This window comes from Acipenser ruthenus, chromosome 18 (assembly GCF_902713425.1).
Source record: "Acipenser ruthenus chromosome 18, fAciRut3.2 maternal haplotype, whole genome shotgun sequence".
Classification (NCBI taxonomy): domain Eukaryota; kingdom Metazoa; phylum Chordata; class Actinopteri; order Acipenseriformes; family Acipenseridae; genus Acipenser; species Acipenser ruthenus.
The window spans coordinates 12,766,902-12,784,887 of NC_081206.1; the positions used below are offsets into that span (position 1 = coordinate 12,766,902).

The 17,986-nt window shown below is 40.8% G+C and overlaps 1 protein-coding gene across 1 annotated transcript in view; it reads right to left on the reverse strand.

Moving 5' to 3' along the window:
• Positions 1-17,986, reverse strand: part of LOC117428473 (DDB1- and CUL4-associated factor 5-like) — a 49,360-nt gene that overhangs the window by 17,148 nt on the left and 14,226 nt on the right. The window contains exons 5-7 of the mRNA XM_058991233.1: positions 12,792-12,921; positions 4,303-4,516; positions 95-161 (exon numbers count right to left, since the gene is read on the reverse strand). Of these exons, the coding sequence (XP_058847216.1) occupies positions 95-161; positions 4,303-4,516; positions 12,792-12,921 (411 nt within the window). The remainder of the gene's footprint in view (positions 1-94; positions 162-4,302; positions 4,517-12,791; positions 12,922-17,986) is intronic.

The following is a 17,986-nucleotide window of genomic DNA, read 5'->3' on the forward strand; positions in this document are numbered from 1 at the left end:
GTTACAGACAGGAGTTACAGGCAGAGTTACAGACAGGAGTTACAGGCAGGATTACAGGCAGGAGTATAGACAGGAGTACAGGCTGACAGCTCACCTGCCTCAGGGTCCTTAGGAATCCTCCACATGTACAGGTTAAAGTCATCCGATCCCGACAGGATGTACTGGAAAAGAATCACAGTTGTGTGGATTAGTGTTGGATTCATTATACATGGCGACCAGTTAACCTTTTTAAGGTTTTAGCTTTTGGATCCTTTTGGATGCTTGTCACTAGGGTCTGAAGTAAATCAAAGTTCATGGTGCCGCCATAGCTATACTGTAATAAATGATTCAACACTGGTTCAGGTCCATCTGTAAGCAGAACAGCAGTAGAAATTGTAAATATGATGTTTTTTTCATTTTTGATTTGGTTCGGGAAATTTAAAATGCATAATGGAAGCCTAACAGGATCAAGGTTAAAGTCAGTTTTATATAACCCAGCAAATATCTCAAATGTTCTTTGTAAAAAAAAAAAAAAAAAAAAACTGTTGTGCCCAATTATTTTACGCCTGCTTTTCTCCCCAGTTTCGAATGTCCAATTACACTCTCTTACTGCAGCCATTTCCCACAACAGCTCAGGGAAACAAAGTCAGTAGGTATCCTCTGATCCCACAACCAAGCCAATCGTCTCTTACACCCAGGAACTTCAGAGCGGATATCAATGAGCTACCGAATCCTTGAGGACAAAGAAGCCACAAGAGCACCACAGCCAATGCATATTTGTACAGCCAGGAAGCAAACTGTACTGTCTGACTGTACTGTGCGACTCCCCCTAAACACCATGCGGCCATGCCTTCACCAAGTGAGCTGTCTAGAAGTCTGACTGAATAGTGCCACAAATCAGGAAAATAATGCAGGTCTTATCTGCCATGCAATCTCAATTTGTGGAGTGAATCTACCCCTAAGAAGCAATAATCTCAATTGACATACAGAGAATGGAATTATGGGATGTTTAGCAAGCTGTTACAATGATCGCCGAATTAACAAGAGAAAAATGAATGAATGAATGAATGAATGAATGAATGAATGAATAAATAAAAACCTGACTGTACTGCAGGCTGCTTCAGATTACACCAGGGGTTCCTCTTATTGCTCCACAGGCTCCAATAAAAACATACTGTGCTTATTTTACTGCTGTGGCTCCCAATTCGAGGAGCCTGAACAGCTCAGGTTTTTGTTTCAACCTGAAAGCACACAGCAGTGCACTGTTACTGACGTCAGATACACACACTTCCAAGCAGCTATTTAAAAGCGGAGAGGGCTGGTCTGTGGGCGCTGGAAAGCCTTGCAGGATTAACTCCCAATTGAAACAAACTGCTGGATTCTTAGAGGCTGCTGGGGTTTGCAAAGTTGAGAAGCCGTGCATTGATACTTCCCAACACAAGGCAAGTAAACTACCCCTCTGGGAGGTAACGTCTCCTCACACTCTGTACACTGCAGCTATTGAGAGACGTCCAAGTGTTTCATTTTGCTGGTACATGCAAGTCTCGGCTGAACATTCCTGCTGTGTTGAGTAACAGGTCAGGCAGATGTTACTAACTCTGGATGCTCAATGAATGTTCATGCTTGCAATTCTCTATGCATCTGTTCTTGCTATTTTTACTTATTTATAAAACTTTAGAGTGCCCAATAAGTTAACATTCACTCACCGCAGCAATTCACAAAATCAGCTCAGGTGAAATGAAGGTCAGTGGGCCCATTACCTCTTTACACCCAGGAACTCAGTGGTGGTCAGCGAGTCACAGGATTCTGGAGGACTAAAGCTAGCCTGGTAGGAATCCGTCTGAACTCACTAGGCGTCTGGCCAGTAGGGAGCACCAGAGCCAAAGCAACACTCCCTCTAGAATCCCCAGCCATGACGCATCTGGAAGCCCATGCATGTTCATTTTTACACCTCACTCAAAGTTCAATCCTCAACACCCCCTGCCTGCCATTCAGTCCTGGGCCTCTATTAAGCAGAGACTGTCCATTGTTCAGTTCAATTTTAGGATTGCAGCATAATTAAAATTTAAAAAAAAAACAAAAAAAAAAAAACAACATGAACATAACTTAGATATTTTATTTAACATAATGTAAATCAAAGAAACTACAAAATGATATCGCAAAAGTCTACCGGAAGCAATACTAGTAGTACAGTATTTCATATTCGATTCTGAAATGTCACATTTTTTACATTTTGTTCAGTTTTTCATTAAGTATATGGAAAACTGCAAAGTGGTATGTAATTCAATATGTTACCGTAACATTATTCAGCAGGTTTCATTCGACTTTATGAAGTTAAATTAGTTAATTTTAAAGGGTGATGCAAAACTTTTGGCCAGACCTGTAAACTAATGATCCGAACAACCCCTAAAATCTATAACCCTAATTTTCCACTCATGACCTTTGACTGTATTGTTCTTGTAGAAGTGATGGTAATGTATTGTTCTTGTAGAAGTAATGGTAATGGATTGTTCTTGTAGAAGTGATGGTAATGGATTGTTCTTGTAGAAGTGATGGTAATGGATTGTTCTTGTAGAAGTGATGGTAATGTACTGTTCTTGTAGAAGTGATGGTAATGTATTGTTCTTGTAGAAGTGATGGTAATGTATTGTTCTTGTAGAAGTGATGGTAATGTATTGTTCTTGTAGAAGTGATGGTAATGTATTGATCTTGTAGAAGTGATGGTAATGTACTGTTCTTGTAGAAGTGATGGTAATGTATTGCTCTTGTAGAAGTGATGGTAATGTACTGTTCTTGTAGAAGTGATGGTAATGTACTGTTCTTGTAGAAGTGATGGTAATGGATTGTTCTTGTAGAAGTGATGGTAATGTACTGTTCTTGTAGAAGTGATGGTAATGTATTGTTCTTGTAGGTGATGGTAATGTATTGTTCTTGTAGAAGTGATGGTAATGTACTGTTCTTGTAGAAGTGATGGTAATGTACTGTTCTTGTAGAAGTGATGGTAATGTATTGTTCTTGTAGGTGATGGTAATGTATTGTTCTTGTAGAAGTGATGGTAATGTACTGTTCTTGTAGAAGTGATGGTAATGTACTGTTCTTGTAGAAGTGATGGTAATGTATTGTTCTTGTAGAAGTGATGGTAATGTAATGTTCTTGTAGAAGTGATGGTAATGTATTGTTCTTGTAGAAGTGATGGTAATGTACTGTTCTTGTAGAAGTGATGGTAATAGGCGTTAATAAACCACCCATGGTTGGAAAGCCCTAGCTGGATTAATAGTTATTTAGATTGTCAAAATTGTTCCCTTAGTGATTAAAGTGTCCAAGTCGGGTAAAATAGGAAACTAATGCCCTACCCCTGCCTGCATGTCGGTTGGGAATGCAGTGCTGATATGGTACACGAATAGAAAGCTTCAGTTGTTTATTCATCCAGACTTGCGAACTGCTGGAAAAATCAGAGCACCAGTGCACTTTATATGAAGATGAAAAGAGCAGCACATTCCTGAGACACCCGAACGCTGCAGTCATATTAACAAGTAGGGGTCGGGTATGATGTAATGTCTGAGGATCCCAGAGAGCATCCGATTAGCTAGAGGGTTCATAGCACTGTGAGAATCAGGACTGACGACATGTGTGGCATTGCACTTCACCCTCAAAATACACTTCACTAATCTGGCAGTGATGCTGGTGACTGATGACATGTCTGTCTGTAGACATGGGTTTGTGTCTGTGCACAGCAATGGGTTTCAAGTTGAGGGTCTGACAACACTGTAGATTGACTTTCTGTCTGTCTGTACATGGCCTTTAAAAAGTATGTCCTTATCTCTCATTAGCATAACAACCCACACAGAAATATCCAGACATTCATTTTTACTGAGATGCAGCAGGTATCGAGCACCACCTGAGCATCACGCACACTTTAAATGCACAGAGGGGTCTTAAGGTTCATGGTTCTAACAAAATAACAGCAGTAAATCTTATCTAATATGTATTGCCATATTTCCTAGGTCTCAGATTTTCCATTATGAATGGTAAAGGTGAATTAGATTTTATTGTGATAATTTATTTGAAGAAGTTAATAAACAATATTTAATCGAACACTCCCTGCAGATACACTTCAACTTCGAGGGGTCGCATGAAGGAACTAAGTCACCACTGAAAGCATGGCAGTCCGATGAAAAGCAGTGATTGGGAGGGTGTTCTTTTAAATGACATAAATGGCAAACATTTAGAATTTTCTTTTTTTCTGGAAAAATACATATTTTCCGGGTGATTACAGTGCTGAGACAGGGTTTTATCGTCACAAATATATTGAATATTCGTCACCTGGTCCCGGTCCCCAGCGAAGCAGCAGCTCTTCATGGTGCAGGAGTTGAAGTAGCCCTGGTTGTCGAACTGGAAGCTGGGGAGGCGGGAGTGCAGCTCGTAGAGGACCGGGGGCAGGCGGCGCCGCAGGGCCAGCAGCTGGGTGCCGGTGCTGTTGAAGCGGACACTCATGGCGCTCTGCAGGGACAGGTTCCCTCCGTACCGCAGTAGGGAGCTGAGAGAGGGGGAGAAGGAGAAAGATCAGCAGAAACCAGCATGAATCACTAGGCTGGGCAATTCCACTCGCTGTTTAACAGGGTCATTCCAGCTCAAATGCCCCAAACTAAAGAAAAGTATAAACTGGTATTTTTTTGTAATTTACCAGGAACTTTTTTTTTTTTTTTTTAACCCCGGTTTTCTCCCCAATTTGGAATGCCCAATTATTACTTTTTATCCCAGTTCACTGCTGCAACCTCCCAACGACTCGGGAAACGGAGGCTGAAACACGCGTCCTCCGAAACACACGTCCTCCGAAACACACGTCCTCCAAAACGTGCTCCTGCCAATCCATCATTTTTCACACTGCAGATCCACAGCAAAGCCACCAGAATGAATGGCTCCACTGCAGACCCACAGGCGCCCTATCAGCCACATGGTTCACTGGTGCGCAGTGAACCGTGGATTGCCCTGCCGACCTAAGCCATCCCTACCCGGGCGGCACTCAGCCAATTGAGCGCCACCCCCTAGGAACCCCCGATCACGGTCGGCAGTGACATAGCCTGGATTTGAACCTGCGATCTCCAGGCTATAGGGCGCATCCTGCACTCCACGTGGAGCGCCTTTACTGGATGCGCCGCTCGGGAACCCCCACCATGACCTTTTTTAATATTTGCAACCACACTGAGTGGTTCTTACTTTTTGATTGGTCTGCGTGAAGGTCCATTTGACCCAAGTTTGGGATCCGAGCCACAGACAAAGGGAACAGCTACTCCGTATTGTCAGCCATACAAAATAGATATTTGTTTAAGCCCCAGGTTATTTGCTACACATGTTGTGTTCCAGTGCTCTTTTGTAGCATGCACACACCCTGGGACTCTTTATTTCATCACATGTGCTTCATATATCATCAACCACCAAATGGAAGAAACACCTCCCCAGAATTTGGTCCACTTGCATACATTGTTTAATACGATAACAAACATAATTCTTTATGTCTTTGGCAGGACACAATAACTCCTGAATTAGTGGATGGGATTTAATTACTGGCTGCATTTGTTTCAGTCAATAGCACTGGACAGACACTCTATAGACAGGTATATATGCAATGCTCAATCGAAGAGGTAAAAACAGTTGAGTTGATAATATATCAGAAACAAGGTATCGCCAGTAGAATCATCTAATATATCAGAAACAAGGCATCCCCAGTAGAATCATCAAAGTTTAGAGCATGTATAAATAATTGTGCCTGGGCATGAGCAATATTAATAGTTTCTTCCGCTAGTGAATCCCTCCTTGTTGTCTCGCTCTGTTTAATATCTTCCATTTTCCACCTGCTGTGACAAACATATCCAACATTTCTCTTTGACGGAGAAAGGATCCTCGAGGAGGTTCAAAAGCATTTAAACTAGAAAGGAAGGGGGGAGAAATCAACAAAAAAACAGAAGGGAGACTACAGTGCCATGAAAAAAGTATTTGCCCCGTCTGATTTTCTCCATTTTTGCATATTTTTGAATGTTATCAGATCTTCAACCAAAACCTAATATGAGATAAAAGGGACCTTGAGTGAACAAATAACACAAAAATTGGATACATATTTCATTTATTTATTAAAGAAAGTTATGCAACACCCAATGCCCCCGTGTGAAAAAGTAATCGCCCCCTTAGACTCAATAACTGTGGGTTTTCGAGCATGAACTGCTCGTTTCAGGTCCTGCCACAACATCTCAATGGGGTTTAAGTCTGGACTTTGACTAGGCCATTACAAAACTTTAAATTTCTTCAACCATTCTGATGTAGACTTGCTTGTGTGTTTCGGATCATTGTCTTGCTGCATGACCCAGCTGCGCTTCAACTTCAGCTCACGGACGGATGGCCTGGCATTCTCCTGTAGAATTCTCTGATACAGAGCAGAATTCATGGTTCCTTCAATGATGGCAAGGCGTCCAGGTCCTGATGCAGCAAAGCATCCCCAAACCATGACACTTCCACCACCATGCTTGACCGTTGGTATGAGGTTCTTACTGTCCATAGAACATTGTTCCAGAACTCTTGAGGATCATCCAGGCACTTTTTGGCAAACTTGAGACGAGCATTCATGTTCTTCTTAGTGAGCAATGGTTTCCGCCTTGCTACTCTGCCATGAATCCCATTTTTGCCGTGTCTTTCTGATGGTGGAGTCATGAACACTGACCTTAGCTGAGGCGAGAGAGGCCTGCAGATCCCTGGATGTTGTTCTAGGGTTCTTTTTGACTTCTTGGACGATTTTACGCCTTGGTCTTGGGGAGATCTTGGCAGGACAGCCACTCCTGGGAAGATTCACTACTGTCCCAAGCTTTCTCCATTTGGACAATATGGCTCTGACTGTGGTTCGGTGGAGCCCCGGAGCCTTAGAAATGGCTTGTAACCCTTTCCAGACTGATAGGCATCAACAACTTTTTTCCGGAGGTCTTCAGGAATTTCTTTTGTTCGTGGCATGATGTGCATCTAGAACCTGTGTGCTGATAACTTCACTCTGATGGTAAGGGCCAAAGTTAGTCAGATTTATATTGGGCAGGGCTGGCCCAAATCAGGCCTGGTTGTTAACCAAAGTACTCAAACAGCTGACCCTAATTATCCCTTTAATTGGGTTGAGTTAACTAGGGGGGGGGCAATAACTTTTTCACACCTGAAGATTGCATGTTTGATTACCTTGCACACCAAACAAATGAAAGAAACACCAAACTTTGGTGTCATTTTTTCTCTCGTACTCCCTCTATATACTACTACAACAACCCACAAAAAATCTGACCAAATACAATGTGAAAAATGTGCAAAAATGCAGAAAATCAGACAGGGGGCAAATACTTTTTCACGGCACTGTACATGAAAAGAAGGGCAACAACTCAGGTAAGACAACTATTAAATGTATTTATCTAAATGCTAGAAGTCTCACAAACAAAATGTTAGAACTTGAAGCTACTGCCCTAACTAGCAACTACGATGTGTTAGGTGTTACAAAAAATGGTTATCCGAGAGTGATGGAGACGAATATAAAGGATAAGGGTTTAAAAGGCATGTGCAGACAGGCTAAAAAGAATTGAATCTATTCAGTCCTGAACAAAGAAGACTACGCGGTGATCTGATTCAAGCACTCAGAATTCTAAAAGGTATAGACAATGTCGACCCAGGGGACTTTTTCGACCTGAAGAAAGAAACAAGGACCAGGGGTCACAAATAAAGATTAGATAAAGGGGCATTCAGAACAGAAACTTTTTTACACAGAGAATTGTGGGAGTCTGGAACCAACTCCCCAGTAATGTTGTTGAAGCTGACATCCTGGGATCCTTCAAGAAGCTGCTTGATGAGATTCTGAGATCAATAAGCTACTAACAACCAAATGAGCAAGATGGGCCAAATGACCTCCTCTCGTTTGTTAACTTTCTTATGTTCTTATATCAATAATATTATATTATAATAGAATGCAATGTAATTCTGTGTTGTCGATACAATCACTGGACAACAATGAACTGTCAATCAAAAATGAACGAATGCCGCAGATGCCTTGAGACTCTGAGTTCAAGCAATTACATCACATAGCAACTGTCACTGACTTCATTCCAGATCCGGGTTAGATTAGAAAAGAATGAGGTTTGAAAATGACTTTATTCGTTTGTGAAGAAAACTTTGACCATCTTATATGTGATTATATTTAGGCTGGCTACTATTCGATTTTTATTTTTTTACCAAATCGACAATTAATATCAACGTTTATTTTTTGAAAGAATTTACTGTTTTTTTTCAATCTATTTTTCAGTTCAAGCAGAGCATGGGTGAAATCGACCTTTATGCTTAAAAAAAAACCCAGACTTTTTATGCCTGTGGCAAGGTGCCCCGCCCCTGTGTGTATTTGTGTGTTTTATGTTGCATGTAGTGTGTTAATGTTGGTGTACTGTAGTTGGTACACGGGATATAATGCGGGTAATGAGTATGAGTGTTTAAATTGTATAATTATATTTAGGCACAGGGATTGCACCTCACTTCACGTGCATTTAAAGTATGCAATAGTATGGAGCACGGGGTTGCACAGAATTAGTTCACGTGCTGGGATTCAAGTGAATAATTAATTAGTAATTGGATCCCGGCATAACAGTATATATAGATGCATGATTTTTTTCTCACTCGGGGTTGTATGTTCGGTGAGTGGAGAACGGGTGTGGAGATGGAGTAAATAAAAAGTAAAGTAAATATAAGTTGTTTAGACTCACCGTGTTTGTTTGTCTGTTCGTCCACTGTTTGTTTAGTGTAAATCCGTTTTGTTTGTCTATTTATTTTGGCCTCAAGTGCCGTGTCCTGTTTTCTGTTTAAACCTTTTATTTTTCAATAAACCTACTTACCGCAGCCATTGCGTTTCAGTTTCAAACCGAGTACTGCCTGTCTGTGTGATTCTTTCTGGCCTGACGTCACCCCTACAGCTAGCCTGTCACAATGCCATTGAAAAACATCTCATTTAGAGAAACCCCTTTATCATATTCAACATTATAATTGAAATAACGTTTGGTCACAGGGAATCTGTACCTTGTAAAGATAAAGTTCCTACACAAATTAAAAAATGGTCTCAAATAAACCGTAGAAAACGCAGCATATAAAGTGTATTACACAAACTTTTATAGCGTACATTTACAAGTAAAAATAATATGCACAGAACAAAACATTAGATAGTTGAATATAACTAACTTGCACTTATTATTCTGAGCTCTGCCCCTCTCCTGCTTCAGCACAGCTGGACTCAGAGTCACTGGAGGCAGGGCAGACTGGCCTGCTTCGTCCTGCCGCGGAGACTTCAGCCGTCGACCAGGGCACTGTGCACACTGCTCATTAAGTGTTTTCCTCTTGCGCCCCATTTTCAAATCAAACTAGTAACTGTCACCGTATATACCTATAATAGCAAACGTTTACCTACACCTTAACCCGCTAATTTAAAAGTAGGCGCTTTGAATGACAGGCGCTGTAGCTGGCAAATGAAAGTGCGCAGTCGGTCTCATTGACATACCCAGAAAGTATAAAAACTACACAGAGATGATTTCTAAATTATTATTTTTGGTAAGAAAAAAAAAATAGCGAGTGGTTTTACCGATGTTTATCCTTTCAGTCAAAGTAGTAAGCCTAATTATATTACATGTCTAGGGGATCAAAAAGTGGAAGACATAATGTCATGTACATAAGAACATAAGAAAGTTTACAAACGAGAGGAGGCCATTCAGCCCATCTTGCTCGTTTGGTTGTTAGTAGCTTATTGATCCCAGAATCTCATCAAGCAGCTTCTTGAAGGATCCCAGGGTGTCAGCTTCAACAACATTACTGGGGAGTTGGTTCCAGACCCTCACAATTCTCTGTGTAAAAAAGTGCCTCCTATTTTCTGTTCTGAATGCCCCTTTATCTAATCTCCATTTATGACCCCTGGTCCTTTTTTCTTTTTTCAAGTCAAAGAAGTCCCCCGGGTTGACATTGTCTATACCTTTTAGGATTTTGAATGTTTGAATCAGATCGCCGCGTAGTCTTCTTTGTTCAAGACTGAATAGATTCAATTCTTTTAGCCTGTCTGCATACGACATGCCTTTTAAACCCGGGATAATTCTGGTTGCTCTTCTTTGCACTCTTTCTAGAGCAGCAATATCCTTTTTGTAACGAGGTGACCAGAACTGAACACAATATTCTAGGTGAGGTCTTACTAATGCATTGTAGAGTTTTAACATTACTTCCCTTGATTTAAATTCAACACTTCTCACAATATATCCAAGCATCTTGTTAGCCTTTTTTATAGCTTCCCCACATTGTCTAGATGAAGACATTTCTGAGTCAACATAAACTCCTAGGTCTTTTTCATAGTTCCCTTCTTCAATTTCAGTATCTCCCATATGATATTTATAATGCACATTTTTATTGCCCGCATGCAATACTTTACACTTTTCTCTATTAAATTTCATTTGCCATGTGTCTGCCCAGTTCTGAATGCTGTCTAGATCATTTTGAATGACCTTTGCTGCTTCAACAGTGTCTGCCACTCCTCCTATTTTTGTGTCGTCTGCAAATTTAACGAGTTTGCTTAATATATCAGTCTAAATCATTAATGTAGATTAGGAATAGCAGAGGACCTAATACTGATCCCTGTGGTACACCACTGGTTACCTCACTCCATTTTGAGGTTTCTCCTCTAATCAGTACTTTCTGTTTTCTACCTGTTAACCACTCCCTAATCCATGTGCATGCATTTCCTTGAATCCCTACTGCGTTCAGTTTGAGAATTAATCTTTTATGCGGGACTTTGTCAAAAGCTTTCTGGAAATCTAAATAAACCATGTCGTATGCTTTGCAGTTATCCATTTTCAATGTTGCATCCTCAAAAAAGTCAAGTAGGTTAGTTAGACATGATCTCCCTTTCCTAAAACCATGCTGGCTGTCTCCCAGGATATTGTTACCATATAAGTAATTTTCCATTTTGGATCTTATTATAGTTTCCATAAGTTTACATATAATAGAAGTCAGGCTTATTGGTCTGTAGTTACCTGGTTCGGTTTTGTCTCCCTTTTTGTGGATCGGTATTACATTTGCTATTTTCCAGTCTGTTGGTACAACCCCTGTGTCAAGAGACTGTTGCATGATCTTGGTTAGCGGTTTGTAAATAACTTCTTTCATTTCTTTGAGTACTATTGGGAGGATCTCATCCGGCCCAGGGGATTTGTTTATTTTAAGAGCTCCTAGTCCCTTTAACACTTCTGCCTCTGTTATGCTAAAGTTATTTAAAACTGGATAGGAACAGGTCGACATGTGGGGCATGTTGTCCGTGTCCTCCTTTGTAAAAACCTGTGAAAAGTAATCATTTAATATATTTGCTATTTTTTTTTCTTCATCTATGATTTTGCCATTTGTGTCTCTTAGACATTTAGACATTTCGTCTGGGGGTGGGGAAGAGGGCAACGGCCCCCCTCTGCCCTATAGCAAATGACACCGCTGTTTGTAAACATGGAAAGTAAAATGGAAATGTGAAAAAGATCAGTAGCATTGATATGTCCAGAGGTTAATACAATGTGCAGTGAATTGGTTAATTTCTACAGGACTGTAATGGACCTTTAGTGAGAGATCATGGAATACAGCTTGTAAAGACACTGTCTGAAAGTCAGGGGTCTGTATCATTAAATGGTGAACATCAATTGGTTTGTGAAATACGAAGCGTTGACACTGTCCACGGTAGATTTGCAAAAAAAAATCTGCCAGGAAAAGGTCAATTTTTCTTGTACCACCAATGAACAAGTTTGACCAAAAGAATCACAGAATATGAGGCGTGTTTATCATCTGGAGAGCAAAGCATTACATCAACTCAATAGGACTGTCATCTTAGGCTAGATTTTGCTTAAGGAGTTAATGCATCACAACTGAAATCGTTCTGCCATCTAGTAGAGAATAAATAGTAGTATAAAGTCTGAATATTATTGAAACAGTGATCTTGTCTGTATGTTCACGTTCTCTAAATGAAGCAAGGGCAGGAAGTTACCCAATGCATTTCTAAGATGATCATGCAAGCTAGGCAATGTTGAAACAGTGAAATATGTCCAGAGAGAGAGAGAGAGAGGAGAGAGAGAAAGAGAAAGTTTCATATTTCTGTATATCTACTCATTCTGAATTTCAGATTTATAGACTGTTATTTAGTACCACTATTTCTTATAATCTTTTATTTTAGTATGCATTCAAATATTGTATTTGGAGGCTATTAAAATTCTGAATTCTCCTCTTATGCCTAGAAACCTGTGACATCTTTCAGCTCCACAAACAGCTGCAGTTCCTTCCCTGATATTTCAAACAGTGCAGCAGAAATGCAAAGTAAAACACACATCTGTGGCACAAGGCACTGAGCAGAGGGAACCAACTGACCGCCATAACCTACATCCACAGTATGTGTATTAGGGCTGCCCTGGAAACACTTGAAATCCTACAATTTCAGATGAGCACATCTTAGGGGAAATTACCCTGGTATCCTAACACTGCAATTATTATAGGTCTAATGCAATGGTGCTGAACATCAAAAAGAAACTGTCCTAGGACTGAACTAAGAGGAACAACTACCACTCCACACCCCCACTATTCTGTTCCATTGTCAGATACACTCAACACCCTCCCTCAAGCAGGAGGTTTACAGGAGCTACAAAGACCGTAGTCTGCCATCTAGTGGGGGAGTAGAATTACTGCAAGAGACAGAAGTTCCCTAATTGCTAAGCAGCAGTTAGTCAGATTGTGATAATTCCTCAGTCACGGCTCACCTGCGTGGCTTGCGGATGTCCCACAGCCCCACTCCCTCCTTGGAGTTGGCAGTGGCGAGCAGCCTGGGCTCCACTGGGTTAAACATCACGCTGTGAAACGCAGAGGGGTAGTTGGCCAAACAGAAGGGCTCTGGAACACAGAACATGAACACTGCTCACAAGCCGATTAAGAAAAACGGAGAAACACACTGCTCCCCCGTATCCACTTTGAACCCCAAACACACACAGTAATCTTGGCTACAGTGCCCCTTGTGGTTTTAAAAGTTTTATTTGTAAAGGTGTTAAAAGAGGGCTAACCAATGCTTTCAAATATATTCCTTACCTTGTGTTAGCTTTAATAACATTATCACTACTATCTCTTTCATTGTGCCTGCAAGCTTCTGGTTCTTCACTATTTTACATTAATTCAGAATTTGCAAATATTTCAAATACAATGGACTTGATAAGCTGCTGCATCCGTGATCCTTTGATGTAGGTCACGTCGTCTGATGGCTGTTACACCATTGGTGCGAATTTACAACACATGAAGTCACACCAGCAACTTTCCAACCACAGCTTTATCTTTGAAATACCTGCACACTCCAAAATGAAAAATAAAATGCATGCAAAGAACTAAAAGAAAAAGGAGGCCAGTGATGTCAGTATACTCAGGACTGAGAACAGTGATGCCAGCATACCAAGGGGTGAGAACAGTGATGCCAGTATACTAAGGGGTGAGAACAGTGATGCCAGTATACTAAGGGCAGAGAACAGTGATGCCGGTATACTAAGGGCAGAGAACAGTGATGCCGGTATACTAAGGGCAGAGAACAGTGATGCCGGTATACTAAGGGGTGAGAACAGTGATGCCAGTATACTAAGGGCAGAGAACAGTGATGCCAGTATACTAAGGGCAGAGAACAGTGATGCCAGTATACTAAGGGCAGAGAACAGTGATGCCGGTATACTAAGGGCAGAGAACAGTGATGCCGGTACACTAAGGGCAGAGAACAGTGATGCCGGTATACTAAGGGCAGAGAACAGTGATGCCGGTATACTAAGGGCAGAGAACAGTGATGCCGGTATACTAAGGGCAGAGAACAGTGATGCCAGTATACTAAGGGCAGAGAACAGTGATGCCGGTATACTAAGGGCAGAGAACAGTGATGCCAGTATACTAAGGGGTGAGAACAGTGATGCCAGTATACTAAGGGGTGAGAACAGTGATGCCAGTATACTAAGGGCAGAGAACAGTGATGCCAGTATACTAAGGACAGAGAACAGTGATGCCGGTATACTAAGGGCAGAGAACAGTGATGCCAGTATACTAAGGGCAGAGAACAGTGATGCCAGTATACTAAGGGCAGATAACAGTGATGCCAGTATACTAAGGGGTGAGAACAGTGATGCCAGTATACTAAGGGCAGAGAACAGTGATTCCAGTATACTAAGGGGTGAGAACAGTGATTGTAAAACCTTTGTTAGCACTCCTTTTAATGTACACTATCCAATAAAACCCCACAAACTAGCACAGGTTTTTATTTCAGTAAGATTCATAACACACCTGATCTGTTTCTTTACTATCCATTAGCGTAAATGTTGAATTGATTGCAAATCCGCGTATTAGTGTACCAGTACATTCAGCAAAAACAGGATTGCTTTAAAGTCCCCACAAGTAAAGATCATAGGTTGCCATCACATATAATGCATATAACGATGGAGTTGAAAGTCTTCATCATAGGCATTCAATGAAATAACTACAGTACAGGTATTAATTGATATTAGCACTGGCTGGAGAAATGATTGGATCTAACAAAATAATCCCAATAATGTTACATGCCATGCACTTCCATTCATTATATACTACAGGTCTCAAATGCGTAGCTTTGAAAGAAATCTATATGTATTTTCATTGTAAATACGATACATGGTACTACACTCATGGGCAGATCCGGGGGGGGGGGGGGGGGGGGGCTGGGGCTCCGGACCCCCCCTTTCGTTAAAAAAAGAAAACTTTTGTATAAAACAAAGTTACTGGACTGACTTTTTATAGCACTAAATTCAAATGAATATGAACAGGGTTATTTCAATGACTGCAATCATGACATCTAGTGGTGATTTTTAAATTCTATTTCCGTGTCAGCATCTCTCCGCAAAGACTTCCCGCTACCGCTGCCCCGGTCCCAGCCATAAAAAGAGCCAGACAGACTGCAGCATGGACTGCAGAAGACAAGGGGCGATGCTGGCTTTTGTTTCAAAAAGGTAGGCTTCATTCCAGTTCATTACGTGCACTGTACTTTTATTACACCTAGTAAGCAATTTACATCTTGAATACGCAATCGTAAATCTAGTGCAGAATGTCCATTTAAATGTAATTCAGCGCTTGTCATGTCTAACACAAGTTCTGCTAAAATATAGCTCGGATTGATGGTTGAGTTATTCTTAATAATTTCCCTTGAACGACGACACAATACACGGTGCTTCAACATAATAGAAGAAAAAAAAAATGTATTTCTCAGTTCTATGTGAGGAGTCATTAGAGGTGTGGTTCCCAATGACAATGACATGCAACGATAAGAGAGTCTCACTATAGAGCTAGAAATGTGGAGACAGGTGGATCAGAAATGTTGATACGTCACACCAAATGTCAAGCAGTTTGCTCGCATCCTAGACAATGTGATAAAGAATTATTTGTGAACTTGTACAAGCTGCAGCAGATCACTTGTATAATCCCAGTTACCAGTGCTGAAGCAGAACGCTATTTTTCTGTGCTTCGACGAAGAGCCTTGCTACACGACCCGAGTACGACGGGACCCGACAATTTAAGTGTCGGGTTCGGGGCGGGTCAGGTGTAGTTTGTATATTATGGTTTAGGCTCGGGTGAGCTTAGGTTAGTGTTATCAGTGAGTGGATTATGGCGTTTTTAATTTTAAGTGAGCATTTTTTTTCTTCCTCTTTGTGCAAGTGCTTCCTAAAACTCACTTTTGAAAAACCACTCGCCATGCACCCCATAGGTTCTTTGAGAAATTACCTCCAATATAATCTCACAAATCCACTAATTCGTTTTGTGAGCCTTTCAAATGCTGGGTGGTCAGGCTTTACTAAGTAACCATAGGATATAATTAATTTCCAACGCAACTAACAACCAATAATCATCTCGGCTGATAAACTGACATTTTCTGCAGCTTGTCAACAAATGTTGGGTGGGCGTTCTTAATGGGACAGTTCAGTTGCAAAACACCAACGTCACCAAATTTTAACAGTCAGTCTTACACAAACGCACACAAAAAAACCCCCAAAAAACAAGAGCAATGCCTAATTGATAGCTCTCATCAGTCGACAATTCATGCCTTTTTTATATGACACAAACTGTTTTGTTCCAGTTAATGATACAAAACATATTTGTTTTGTCCTAAACTATATGCATTTGTTTAAATGTAAAGAACAACAAAATGTAAAGTATTAAAACACTGCTCTTTAATTCACCGTTAGTTTTCTCACACTCGTAATGTGCTGTCATAGGCAAACCTGAAAACCCGGTTTATATCATGACCCGCTTTATATCACGAATTATACCTGCTCGGCAAACAAGATATAAAGTGGGTGCATCTGTACAGTGCCTATAGAAAGTCTACACCCCCTTTCCAAATTTTCACCTTTTTTGCCTTATAGCCTAGAATTAAAATGCATTAAAAGTTTTTTTTTTCCTTTTATCTACACATCCTACCCCACAAATTCCAAGTGAAAAAAATATTCTAGAAATTTGTAGAAAATTAATTAAAAACAAAAACTGAAATAGCTTGGTTGGATAAGTGTCCACCCCCTTTGTAATAGCAATCCTAAATTAGCTCAGGTGTAACCAATCGCCTTCAAAATCACACACCAAGTTAAGTAGCCTCCACCTGTGTTAAATTGTAGTGATTCACATGATTTCAGGATAAATTCAGCAGTTCCTGTAGGTTCCCTCTGCTGGGTAGTGCATTTCAAAGCAAAGAACTCCAGGACAAAGTTATTGAAAGGCACAGATCAGGGGATGGGTATAAAAAAATATGAAAGGCCTTGAATATCCCTTGGAGCACGGTCAAGACGATTATTAAGAAGTGGAAGGTGTATGGCGCTACCAAGACCCTGCATAGATCAGGCTGTTCCTCCAAACTGGATGACCGAGCAAGAAGGAGACTGATCAGAGAGGCTACCAAGAGGCCAATGGCAACTTTGCAAGAGCTACAGGCTTTTATGGCCAAGACTGGTCAAAGTGTGCATGTGACAACAATATCCCAAGCACTCCACAAATCTGGCCTGTATGGTAGGGTGGCAAGAAGGAAGCCATTTCTCAAGAAAGCCCACCTTGAATCCCTTTTGAAGTATGCAAAAAAAGATTCTGTAGCCATGTGACAAAAAGTTTTGTGGTCTGACGAAACTAAAATGGAACTTTTTGGCCTAAATGCAGTGTTATGTTTGGCGCAAACCCAACACAGCGCATCACCCAAAGAACACCATCCCTACTGTGAAGCATGGTGGTGGCAGCATCATGTTATGGGGATGTTTCACATCGGCAGGGACTGGGGCACTTGTCAGGATAGAAGGGAAAATGAATGGAGCAAAGTACAGAAAAGTCCTTGAGGAAAACCTTCTGCCATCTGCAAGAAAGCTGAAACTGGGACGGAAGTTCACCTTTCAGCATGGCAATGACCCAAAGCACACAGCCAAAGCTACACTGGAGTGGAAGGAACAAAAAGGTAAATGTCCTTGAGTGGCCCAATCAGAGCCCCGACCTAAATTCAATCGTAAATTTGTGGCATGACTTGAAGATTGCTGTCCATCAACGCTCCCCTTAACAGTATGGAGTATGGTGTGTAGATAAGTGGAAAAAAATAATCACTTATATGCATGAAACTCTGAGGCACTGACACAACAAAATGTGAAAAAAGTTTAAGGGGGTGTAGACTTTCTATAGGCACTGTATATAGGCTGATGGAGTAAAAATAAATATATGTATATATATATAAAATTTAGTAGTTTGATAAGATATAGGTGTGTCCAAAATGAGTATGCAAATTTACAAGAGCATCTTCTGTGGATATTTATGGTTTTGAAAAAGCCTGTTGTCTTCTTTCAAATCATGCAGTGTTGGATTACTGGGAAAGGAAGTAAATGAGATGTGATTAATTGAGAGTGATTTTTTATACTCTACACTGAAGGTACTTAGTTTCAAT